Source organism: Nilaparvata lugens, chromosome X, assembly GCF_014356525.2.
Source record: "Nilaparvata lugens isolate BPH chromosome X, ASM1435652v1, whole genome shotgun sequence".
Taxonomy (NCBI): domain Eukaryota; kingdom Metazoa; phylum Arthropoda; class Insecta; order Hemiptera; family Delphacidae; genus Nilaparvata; species Nilaparvata lugens.
Genome location: NC_052518.1, coordinates 104,197,328 through 104,210,865, shown reverse-complemented (window position 1 = coordinate 104,210,865; position 13,538 = coordinate 104,197,328). Strand labels below are relative to the sequence as shown.

The 13,538-nt window shown below is 34.6% G+C and overlaps 1 protein-coding gene across 1 annotated transcript; it reads left to right on the top strand.

Moving 5' to 3' along the window:
- The first annotated feature begins 1,255 nt into the window (after positions 1-1,255).
- Positions 1,256-5,747, top strand: LOC120354734. The gene is made up of 2 exons (XM_039442180.1): positions 1,256-1,924; positions 5,406-5,747. Exons 1-2 carry the CDS (start codon positions 1,256-1,258, stop codon positions 5,745-5,747), a joined length of 1,011 nt encoding a protein of 336 aa, XP_039298114.1.
- The last annotated feature ends 7,791 nt before the right edge of the window (positions 5,748-13,538 follow it).

Genomic DNA, 13,538 nt, shown 5'->3' with positions numbered 1-13,538 from the left:
AGGGGAAGGTCAGTTTTCACTTTAGAGGATGAAAGTGAAATACGTCAATTGCTGTGTGAACTTCAAAAAGGTGTTTCTGAAGGTGATATTGAACCTGATATTGACAATGATGAAAGTGAAATATCAGATTATGAAGAATGTGAATCAGAGCATCAAACTTCTGCAGATGACACTGATGCAGACCCTGATTACCATCCATCAGAAGGGGAGCAACAACAAGGCGCAAGTGGGCAACGTTCATCAATACTTTTGCACCTACATAATAGTGAGAACCAGGAGGGAGAGTCTTCATCAGAGTCCATACAATTGGATGAATTAACAGAGAATCCAACAGATTTATCTGATAGGAATATTTCAACAGGAGTTTTTGATCCAAATGTGCCATCAACCAGTCAACAAAGCTCAAATTTTACAATTAATAACAGTGACACCTTCACAACTATGTCAATAGACAGTGACAGCCACGATGACGACGAAGATGCCGAATATCATCCATCATCAAGTGACAATTCATCAGATGAATCCTGCACTGACATGAATGTGGACATGACAGAGTGACTGATATCAACAGATCTCTTGAATCACAAGTGACTTGTATTGATGCCCATGAAAATAATATTTATTTATCTTCTGTAGTTAGTCACAAAATTATTGTTTTATCGAAAAAAGGAGTTTATCTGGCAAGAATGGACATAAATGGTCATCAAAGCCAAGAACTAGAACCAATAGACATCAAAGAAGAAATATTATTCATTTTCATCAAAGACCAGTCAATAATGCCCAGAACATTACAAGACCTGTGGACTGTTTTAAAATTTTTATCTCCCCCAGTATTGTGGATGATATTGTGCAATACACAAATGAAGAAATATCTATGAGAAGTAAGAGCTATCGACAACAATCTGCTACTGTATCACCAACCAATTCAGTTGAAATCGATGCTTTGTTAGGACTCTTAGTGTTAACAGCTGCCATGAAAGACAACCATCTCACTTCTAAAGAACTTTTTGAACCTACCTTTAGTGGAACACGCTATATTTCGGCTATGAGTAGAGATGGATTTGATTTTCTGCTGAACACATTACAATTTGATGATAAAGGCACCCGCTCTGAACGTCAAAAAGTAGACAAATTAGCTTCCATAAGAAATATTTGGGAAAAGTTCATGGATTCCTGCAAAAGTAATTACTGCCCTGGTTCATACGTTACAATAGATGAGCAACTGCTAGGCTTTAGAGGACGTTGTCCATTCAAAATGTATCTTCCCTCAAAGCCAAACAAATATGGCATTGAAATAATGATGCTGTGTGATGTGAAAACAAAATATCTGATCAATGGAATTCCATACTTGGGGAAGGACTCCAACCCATCTGGTCTGCCCTTAGGAGCTTATTATACAAAAGAACTCACCAAAACAATTCATGGTACAAATAGGAATGTAACCATGGATAATTGGTTTACATCCATCCCACTAGCAAAGGATATGTTGAGCAGTCATCAGCTGACAATAGTTGGAACTCTACGTAGTAACAAAAAGGAGATCCCTCCTGAAATGAGCAATGAAAAGTCAAGGAAGATAGGCTCTGTAATGTTCGCTTACAATAACGAGCTGGTTTTAGTATCATACAAGGCAAAGAAGTCTAAAATGGTGTTTCTACTCTCCACTACTCACGAAAATGGTACTGTATCTGAAACAACAGGAAAACCAGATATAGTTGAATTTTATAATTCAACAAAGGGCGCAGTTGACACGTTTGATGAGATGTCAAGTAACATGTCATGCAGCCACAAGACACAGCGATGGCCACTGTGCATTTTTTATGGAATGGTCAACAGCACTTTAGTCAATGCCTATGTGATATATGTTCATAATTCAGTAAAGGAAAAGAAGAAGCCAATCAACCGGAGAGAGTTTGCTAAGCAAGTATGTGAGGAGCTAACAAAACCGCACCTGCAGAACCGAATTGAATACCGACCCTGCGGAAGAATCTGAAAACAAACATTGGAGAGATACTTGGAGCAGAAGCTGGACAGAGTGACCCTGAACTTCACGGACAAGCTGAGAGAAAGATATGTGCATTTTGTCCATCTAAAATAAGAAGAATGACAAGGTTCTCCTGCTTCAAATGCAAAAAGTTTCTCTGTCTACAACATCAAGCAAAAATGAGTACAAACTGTTCATCATTGGACTAAACTCATGAAACATCCTCAAATATTGTAAGTAATGCCTTTCTGCATCATTTAATTCTGTATCAATAAAATAGTTATTTTAAAAACATTTTTTTTTAGTTCCTCTACCAAGGTAGTCTAACAGACGAAAGATTATGAATAGTGCTACAATAATAGGAGATTATGAATCTAGGGTTAAATTATCATCTGATTATTATAATCAGAAATTTTGATTGTTGATTATTGTTGTAATCTTTCCTTTATTTCAATTGCATTTGTTTTCCATTTCGCACAGTTTAATATTGGAATATTCGTATTGAATATATAATTTTTGATGTTAAATAAAAACCGAAAGCTATAGTTTCTTTTTCTTCTCACCAGCTACCTTACAATATGATCAGAAGTAACTGAATATAATGTTAAATGAACCAGAGTTTAATTTTGATCAGAATGTTAAAAATAATCTCTGCTATCAATAATATTTAGGAAAAACTATTTAAATTTGATTTCCCGAATTGCAAGCTAGTGCCAGGTGCGTGCCGGTACCAGTGGAAGAAAATTACAAAGAGTTTTTAATCCCGTTTAGGTTTTCCGGTTAACTAACCAAAATTTTAACGGTTTCACAGTCTGACAACACTGTAACAATTCAACCAAATTGGCCATAATAATATTGTTGTATACTAAAAAGTGAAACTGCTACAAAGGTTTAAAAAGTGAAACTAAAATGAAAATCTGACAAAAATGAAACAGAAAAATTATTAACTTATTGTGTAAATTCTTTTGTTCCTTTTGCTTCAAGGCTAGGATATGAAGGCTAATCTGAAGTACAGTATAAAGTATAATCAGTATAAAGTATACATTACAAAGTACAGTAAAATCTGAAGTATAGTATGCTATTTTTTAGGGATGGGTTTGGGTATCGATACATCAATACCCACATTCCACAGTTTGCAATAATTTACAGGTAGGTTTCAACCTGAAATTTGTCAATTGAAAGGTGATGGGTGATGTTGGCTATTTGAATAATTTTAAAACCACAAACTCTCCAATAAATATTGGCATTTGTAACGATTTATGACAAAAATGAGTGCCAAGAATAAAAGTCGAAATGACCGTGTAAAAATGAGGAAAATTTTATCATACCAACTAAAAAGAAAGAAGAAAAGATTGCTGATCAGAATAATGTGCCATCAAAATATAAAGTGGAGATGACAATACTCTACTTGACGGATGAGTCTAAAAAGCTGATAGAACATGTTCTAATATTTATTCATGGAAACAACTATTCCCTGAAAGAGTTATCATCTTACAAGGAAAAACTATCTGTGTATGTTGTTTTGTTAGTTGGATGCGATTATCTACATTGGGAAAGGTACAGTGGAAGCTGGTAAACCAGTTGCTGCAACTCTAGTAAATAGATTAGTCCATTGAAGGATCAAATCGCAATGTAACTATGGACAATTGGTTCAGCAGCATCTCTCTTGTCATCTCCATGCTGAAAGAAAAAAGCTGACGGTCGTATGTACTGTGAAACAGAACAAACCTGAGTTTCCAAAAGAATTTACTAATCCAAAATTGAAAAATAGGGCAGTTGGATCATGTTCCATGAACATTTAACAGCTGTATCATACAAAACAAAAGAGAATAAGACAGTGGCATTGCTGTCATCAATGCATAGTGACAGTAAACTGGATCCATCTACAAAGAAACCAGACATTATACTCACATTTATTATAACCAAACTAAAGGGGCTGTGGACACATTCAACATGATGTGCAGTAACATGAACTGTGGCAGAAAGACCAAAATATGGCCAATGTGTCTTTTCTACAATATACTGAATATTGCAGCCATCAATTTATATGTAATCTTTGTGAACAATGTTATTGCAAAAGGTGGGAAGCCACTATGTAGACTAGGATTTATGCTGAAACTACATGAGCAGCTCACAAGAGACAGGCAGAGTCTGAGACAGCAAAATGTTCATCTCAATAAGGAAGTGAAGGCCATGTTGACAAAAATTGTTGATGGAGCAATTGAAGAACAACACGCCCCAGTTGTAAAAGACAAAAAAGAAAGAAAATACGGCTCATACTGTCCATACACAAAGAGAAGATACACTACAACCTACTGTTCTACATGTCAAAAACCAATATGTGGAGAGCATCAAAAGAAGACATGTAAGGGATGCTAAATATGATTGATCTCATACTAATTGGACGTATTCCAGCAAAGACATTGACTGAATTTCAATTACATCAATATTATCAATTATATCAACATTATCAATTACATTATTTACAAATAAATTAACTGCAGAACTGTATTTCATCATGTTTTCATATAAAATTATTACATTTCTACTGATTTATTAAGTTATTGCGAAAAAAGCTAGAATGGGAGTAAAATTTACTCATGGTTACTCTTAAGTGACCTTTTTGGAACGTCACCGTTCTAGGGTTAAATAATAAAAAAAAATTATTATTTCCGTGAAAATGATGATGTTGGCTATTTGAATAATTTCAAAACCACAAACTCTCCAATAAATATTGGCATTTGTAACGATTTATGACAAAAATGAGTGCCAAGAATAAAAGTTGAAATGAGCGTGTAAAAAATAAGGAAAATTTTATCATACCAACTAAAAAGAAAGAAGAAAAGATTGCTGATCAGAATTATGTGCCATCAAAATATAAAGTGGAGATGACAACACTCTACTCGATGGATGAGTCTAAAAAGCTGATAGAACATGCTCTAATATTTATTCATGGAAACAACTATTCCCTGAAAGAGTTATCATCTTACAAGGAAAAACTATCTGTGTATGTTGTTTTGTTTATCATTTATATGAATGATCTGCCTGCTCATCTCGTTCCTTCTGATTCAGTGTTGTATGCCGATGATATAAGTATCATTGTGAAAAGTAAAAATCAACAAAAAATTAAGAATGATTGTGAGATTGCTCTCGGAAAACTAGACTCGGAAACTCGGTTACCTGTAGAAGAGTTCAGATACTTGGGGTTTATCTTAAATTGCAAATTCAATTAGTTACCTCAAATCCAGTAATTCAAAATTAAAATAAGATCACTGTAAGCATTCGGTCAGATTAGTCAGGTGTTGGCTGTGGTTCAGTGCAGAACCGCATAATTATGCATACGTTCAATCCCTCCTAGAAACTACAGGAGAACTTCAGAAAAGATTGATGGTGAGCCAGAGGTGTTCAATCTACCCCACAGCTTGAACGTTGCACCGACTATGTTCATCAGCAGGACGACTTCACGCTGGTCAAATGGTTCCTGAAGGCAAGGACTGAGCTCATCCTGCTGAACAAGTACTCCTTTGATTGTGATGTCAAGACATGTTCCCTCTGCAATTTGAAGGAAGATGAGGGTGTGCCTCACTTCATCGCCAGATGCCCTGTTCTCGCTGAGATCCGGACGAGACACCTGCGGAAGAGTATCCTGTCTGAAGAGGAGTTGCGGGCACACCTGAATGGTCAACACTGGCAGGCGGTGAGCCGGTACTGCAGGGAGGCATGCCAGTACACATTCTTTCTAGTCCAGCAGTTCAATTTTTGATCATTTTTGTTCAAGTTATTGTTTTTAAACTTTCTACATTTCTTTAGAATCTGAACATATAAATTCCATTTACTCTTCCAGAAGGCACTCAGCCATGGAGAAAAAATGCTGATGATAAAATGTTATAATTGATTTCTTTTGTAATGCATTTATTGTGAAATTGAATAAAGGCCAATTTATTTATTATTATTATTATTCAATCCCTCCTGGAATATGGCATGCTTGCATGAGTTGGTTCATCTTCAGCTGATTTGAAACCTCTTTCTGTCTCAGAAAATGCTATTATGAAAAACCCCTCAAGAAGAGGGCAAGATATCCCATAAACTTTCTGTTTCAAGATTTCCCCATTCATATTATAAGGCAGGTCTACATGAAAAGTCTTGCAGTTTATATATTAAAAAACATAAATATTCACAACATTAAAGACAACTATCCAATTAGAAGAAGATTACATATGGGTATTCAGATTCCCAGAATCATTCATCACCTAGATTCTTCCAACTCGTATTACTTGGTTCATTGCCTTTACCATAACCTTCCCTCGGTTGCGCTCCGAGGGGACCAGCATTGCTGTCTTTAAGCGTGGGTTAGGGAGGTGGCTGCTCAGCATTGAACATGAGGTCAGCAAACAAGTAATTAGATCATCATACATTTAGGGCCGTTTTCCGAGCTCGGTATCTATAAGTTCTGGACTTACAGAGTTCAGAACTAAAATAAGCTCTCTGATCTAAATTGACTTTCTGAGTCACGATTTTATCTTCTGAACTCCAGGGTCTATAAGTTCTCAACTTATTTGATTCCAGGACTTTAACGGGGTCGCCAGAGTTCCATCTGCCCTGAAAGCCGCCACTTACCATAAAAATGGTCAGTTTTTACGTACGCTACCAAAGTGGAACAGTGAAAGACAAACTGGGTCTATTCCTATTTTACATCTATCATTTTTTGGCAGCACTGAACCTGTATTCCTTTTAGTGTGTAGTAACATTAAAATGGCTGAAAAGTAAATAGGCCTATTAAAAGTGTTTTATAGGAGTTATCATTAGTTTTAGTAATATTCTTGAATTGGGGAATTCCATCATATTCAGGGAAACAATAAATTTATGAAAACATAATGTTGATATCATTTTTTCTTGAATCTCCTTCTAGTATCTAACTGTATCGGAAACAAATCTAAGATATTTATAGGCTCAGATCAGAGAAGGTGGTCAATTTGGGTTATCTATTTTATAGCAATTCTAATAATTATTAGTGATCATCATCCTGGCTCTACTAAATAGGAAAATTCTATTGACCGAACTGTTGACTGCTTGACCAGTTACTCGAAATTGATAGTTGAATATGATGAATAAAATGGAATACTATTTATTACTTATACAAACGTTAATATTATATTGAAATGAAATTATTATTTATATTGATTTTTTGAAAGCATGGATTTCTGCGAGTAAACCAAGCTTGTCCTGTGCGTGAAGTGACCTAGTTTGTCGTTGCCCCAGTTTGACAAAATAGCCCAATTCGTCCCAATTTTATGGTTGTGATGGTATTGAGGCCTGGCGATACTCTGCGACCCCCTTTAATGCAGTAAACATGAGGGAAATTCACAATATTTTGCTGTTGTATTGTTGGCATTATAGCAAAACGGAAACAGCTGATTACAGCGGGACAATTCAAATGAGCATGCTCTCCAAACTATTTTGTAAAAATACATTTCGATTTCTTTTTAGGCCTATTCAAAGCAAAACCTTTGAAAGGTGAATGAATAAACATTTGATTTTACGTTATGCTATTATTGATCATTGATCCTAACCAGTGATTTTGGAATAAAAATGTCATTAGGCTATTGAGTTTCAAAACATATTTGATTAAAAAAAAACTGGAATAGACGAATAATTTGTTATTGTTATATTATTATTAATATGTTGAATATGACATTGATTGATAACATTCAGATTGGCATATAAATTCCAAGGTAATCTTTGTATTATTTTTCTTGAACATTTATAGGTTATGTCACAGTCATCATAAAATAAGGTTATGGTAGTTTTTTACTCATAATTCTGATACAATTTTATTCCAAAATGAACTTGCAAACAATAAATTATTAATTTAGATGTACTAATCCAAATAATTTAGGTATTCCATGAACATCTATTTGGCTTTTCATCTACTCCAAAACAATAAGGGACGGTTTCCAAGCTCGGGATCTATAAGTTCTGGACTTACAGAGTCCAGGACTAAAATAGGCTCTCAGGTCTAAATTGACTTTCTGAGTCACGATTTTATCTTCTAAACTCCGGAGTCTATCAAGTTCTCGACTTATTTGAGTCCAGGACTTCAAGTGTAGAAACACACAGGAAAGCGTAGCGTAGAGTAGAGTAGCGTAGCGTATTCGAAATCACACAGAAAGCGTAGCGTAGCGTAAAGGCGGCAAAATTTAAATTCAGATTCAATCCATTTCACAATATTTACAAATTATAATCAAGCAGATAACAAGATCACAAAGCTCAACAAGATGAAAATATTAAGTTAACAATTATTGAGTAGGCTAATAATTAATGATTAAACATTAATTTTTGACAAAAACTTGGAATAATATATTAATATCTATTACCAGGACTAATCCATGAATTGGGATTAATGAATAATACTTGCCGAGAGTTCAATAGTCTGGGTCTGCAAGCAATAATGAATACCTATAAATTTATTAATCCATGGAAAGATGGAAAATAGAAGTAAATGAGTAGATAGGCTACTATTCAGATTTTCAATGTTTTAATTTATTTCAAATTACCCTTGTAAAAGGAATAATGTTGAGCTCTCCATGATTTCCAATAACTCTGTATGTCTACATTTTTTCAACTGTAGTGTGTTGAAAAATTCTATGCTGGGAAAGTTATACCTTATTCTGAAAGGAAGATTATACCTCATAATATTAGTGCTACTTCAAGTTATGAGTTATTATTCATAATATAATAACTACAATAATTATAACTATTATAACTCAATAACTTATGAGTTATAAGTGAGAATTATATAATAGAAGTTCTTTAATCAGTGTTATTATTAATCAGTATTTTGAAAAATGAATGAGCATATTATATTATTTCCAACATATTTCTTATTTCATAAAAAAATTATACTAATTTTCAATATAATTGATTACCACACAGTGTTTAAATGCTCCCGCCAGTCAGAGTTATTGTGATCATCTTAATATTTGAGGTTATACGCTTGAATACGCACCGAGAAAAACAAACTATAGTAAGGTCCACGTTATAATGACAGTATTTGTTCAACTTTGGTGTTGCTATCCTTGTCAATCATTCGACAAAGCCGGTGGTACTATCCTTTTCTAGGTCCACAACAATGACAATTTATGTTTTTGACAGTGTAGAAATATAATTAATTAATGCAGAAAATCGGCATCGCTTTTCTTCTATCTTTATCCACTGCCATTATAACGTGGACCTCACTATAGTTTGTTCCTCCGGTATACGCTACTCTACGCTAGCTCCAATACGCTACCCAGTGTGTACAAACACCATTCAATGCATGACTTTGTTCACACAAAACATACGCTAGCTACTCTACGCTGTCTGTGTGTTTCTACACTTAACGCAGTAAACATGAGGGAAATTCACAATATTCTGCTGTTTTATTGTTGGCATTATAGCAAAACGGAAACAGCTGATTACAGCGGGACAATTCAAATGAGCATGCTCTAAAAACTACTTTGTGAAAATACAATTTGATTTCTTTGTAGGCCTATTCAAAGCAAAACTTTTGAAAGGTGAATGAATAAACATTTCATTTTACGTTATAAAAACTACTTTGTAAAAATACAAATTGATTTCTTTGTAGGCCTATTCAAAGCAAAACTTTTGAAAGGTGAATGAATAAACATTTCATTTTACGTTGGATTGATCATTGATCCTAACCAGTGATTTTGGAATAAAAATTTAATTAGGCTATTGAGTTTCAAAACGTATATGTTTTAAAAAAATGGAAAAATAATTTATTATTGTTATTATTATTAATATGTTGAATATGACATTGATTAATAACATTCAGATTGGATTATAAATTCCAAGGCAATTCTTGTATTATTTTGCTTGAACATTTTTAGGTTATGTCACAGTCGTAAAATGAGGTTAGTTTTTTATGCATAATTCTGATACAATTTCATTTCAAAATGAACTTGCAAACTATAAATTATTAATTTAGATATTCCATGACATCTATTTGACTTTTTATCTACTCCAAAACAATAACTGAATTGTGTTTGCTCAGTTGAGTCTAGAACTTGAATTTAAACCCTACCCCAGTCGAGGGTTTAAAATCACGCTGTTTTAAATCCTGGACTAACGATTTTTGATGAATCCTCGACTCGGAAAGGTGCGAGAATCTAATTCAAGTCCTGGACTTATAAGCCCTTCACTCAGAAAGCGAAATTATAAACTCCAGGGTCTAACGTTATCTCTAAACTCCATAGTCTATTCAAGTCCTCGACTAGGTTAACGCTCTGACTCGAAAAGCCAATTTTCTGACTCCAGAGTTTAAAGCCAGTTAAAGTCTAGAACTTAGCTAAATCCCGAGCTCCGAAACCGGCCCATAGTGTATATTATTTTTTCTCCACCTCATTCTGAAATTTTCAAAACTTATTTCTTCTCCTGTACTGCTGGATAAAATATGAAAGATTCTAATAGAGTATTAACTTACCTGCTCACAACATAATTCATTAACAGATGGAAATCACAATTATTCAAATGCTAATGAATTAATAATTTCTCACACACAAATTCGTTGTAGGTGAGGTGAAGTATACTTTTTCATTCAATCAATTGTACTTTCTAATTTGCATACATCCTTCAAACAGGCTCCCGTTATGATACAAGATAATTTAGGATTTATAAAAAAATCAGATGAAGAATATTGCCTTCCAGAATCGAAAACCTTATCAACCTTCATACAAACATTGATGTTTCTCATGTGGATTGAAACTGTTTCACGCAATATATAATGAAGAATTCAAATAATCACCATTCTGAGTGTGGAAGTATTCAGTTGAAACTGAGTATTCAGTCTGAAACTTTGCAAGACAAGGCGAACTCCTTGAAAGAGAGGGTTCCTGTCTATTCTGTACCAGTCCACGATCTACCAACATGACCGAATCTACTTCCAGAAACGTTGCAAAACAAAGCAAACTATAATGAGGTTGACAGTAGCCTTTCTCAGTTGATCATTGAGAACGAAAGAGAGTTTCAAGTTCAACTGAGCCAAGCGACCAGCTAAAGAGGGGGATTAATTTACATTTTGATTTACTCTTCAGTGTTTTTAGTTGTATTAACGCTAAAATCATGGAATCTATTGTATCACTGTATCTTTTATTATTTATGTAAGACCTTTTTGTTGTTTTGTTGAGATGATGAGAGTGAGATTGCAGTTGCAAGCTTTGAAAACAGGAGAAAAAGTTTTGGGTGAAAGTAGTGGAGACCCAGCTAAAGAGGGGGATTAATTTACATTTTGATTTACTCTCCAGTATTTCTTAAAATCATGGAATCTATTGTAAGTATCACTGTATCTTTTATTATTTATGTAAGACCTTTTTGTTGTTTTGTTGAGATGATGAGAGTGAGATTGAAGTTGCAAGCTTTGAAAACAGGAGAAAAAGTTTTGGGCGAATGTAGTGGAAACCCAACAACAAAAGTTAAGGATATCATTCAGCCGAAACATCAAAGAGTAGCTCAGAGAATATATGCTGAAAACAGGAGAAGGGCGCAGGAAACACCTAAATTAGAGAAGATGGAGAGCGAAACTCCACCACCTAGAATTTTCCAGTTTAAAAGTTTGTTGGATGCGAAAAATCACAATGATTCCCTAAAGAAGTTGCAGGAGCACATCAGGAGAAAACGAATTCGTGAAAGAGAGAGTGGAGATAAGGGAGAATCTTACTCTCGCCTCAGGGTCAGGAACAGGGTTCTCCAACCTACAGCCCGCGGATAGATTTTGTCCGGCCCGCCGAGAGTTATTGCTACAGATTTTCAAAAATATATATTTATAAACATTTTTGACAATAACTGTGAGTTCAGTACTCTTCTCTTACTAGCCACTCCATTTCTTAATAAGAGTAAAATAAGCAGTAAACAAGCAGCGATCAACCATTGCTAGATATTAGCAAATGGTCTGCACGGACTGTACATGTCTCTCCCAGAAAAATACTAAAACATAAAAAACCATGCTGAAGCTATTTTTTCTCTTTTTGGATCTACCTACAAGTGTGAGCAGACATTTTCAAAAATGAAGTTTGCTAAATCCAAATACAGATCTTCCTTGTCAGATGAACATTTGAAAACAATTTTAATGATCGGAACCACAAAGTTTGATCCTAAATGAGCGGACATTTCAAGTGGAAAAGGAATGCAATCTTCTCACTAAAAATAAGTATTCTCTTTTAGCTTGGCAACTTTGTCCTATTACTATAAAAAATTTATTATCATTTTGTTTAACTTGCTAAATTCATGCATTGTCAAGTTTTCTTATGACCTTTTTACACTCAATAAATTGGACTTTGTATTGAAATGAAATGGCTTGTTTCTTCCTGTGTTTTAATTAAACCTACTTAAAACTCCTCATATTATTTTAATGGAAATATAATAATTTTACACGCCCCAAATCCGCCGTCGTGTGTCCCCCCAAAAGTCAAATTCCACGTACATCCTTGCTATTGTCCCTCTAAGTATCCCAAGAATTAACAATGTGGCCCTTGGCTAAAAAAGGTTGGAGACCCCTGGTCTGGAAGACTCAAAAGTGGAAGGAAAAGGATGAATTTAGTAATGAGTTGCTAGGAACAGGAAATTTGGAAGAACATCACATTGCAATGAGAATTTACTCGGACAACAGGAAGAAGGCAAAGGAATCCCACGCGTTGTTGATGGAAATTGTCTCAGTTCAGTCGTAATCGGGCAGCCGATGAGAAAGCATCTAGTTTCGAGTAGCTTATCGTTATCTTTCTAACCAGCAGGCGTTTGCTTCACCGTGCTTTAACGTGGTCGTTAACAATTCAACAGATTTCAATTTTCAGTTGTTAATAATTTCAGTTTGTAATATATTACATTATCAATTTCTGGTTTGTGTGCATTTAAAATCATGGATACGTGCAAAAAGTGCAACAGTGCAGTTCCAGCAAAGGATAGTTTTAAATGTACTGGTAATGGGTGTAATAGTTCTTTCCACCCAACTTGCGTTGATTCTACTTCAAGTGATCCTAATAAAAAATCAAGTTTACGAAAAAATTGGAAGTGCGACAAATGTTCCACCCGTCTTGATTCCGAAACAGACGATTCAAATTCTCTCACGGAACTAATTAAGGCTTTTCGGAAAGAGAACAATGACAAACTAGATAAAATAAACAAAACATTAAATACGGTGGTTAGTGACATCAGTGACTTGAAAGCTAAATACAGTAATATTGAAACTAATTGCATTGAAAACACTACCGTACTAACATTAATAAAATAATACTAGAAAATACGCGCCTATCCAACGAAGTGAAAGTATTAAAGCAAGATATCGAAGATTTACAGCAGCAAACTAGGAAGAACAATATAATAATTTCCGGTGTACCTAGTACTAAAAAGGTGAAAATATTCTTAACATATTGCAAAAGCTTGCATTCCTACTCAACGTGAAATTCGAAAGATACGACGTTTCAGCATGTCATAGATTGCCTAGCAGAAACAAAAACAATAGTAATCCGCCTACAATAGTAGTAAACTTTGTGTCCCGCCTAAC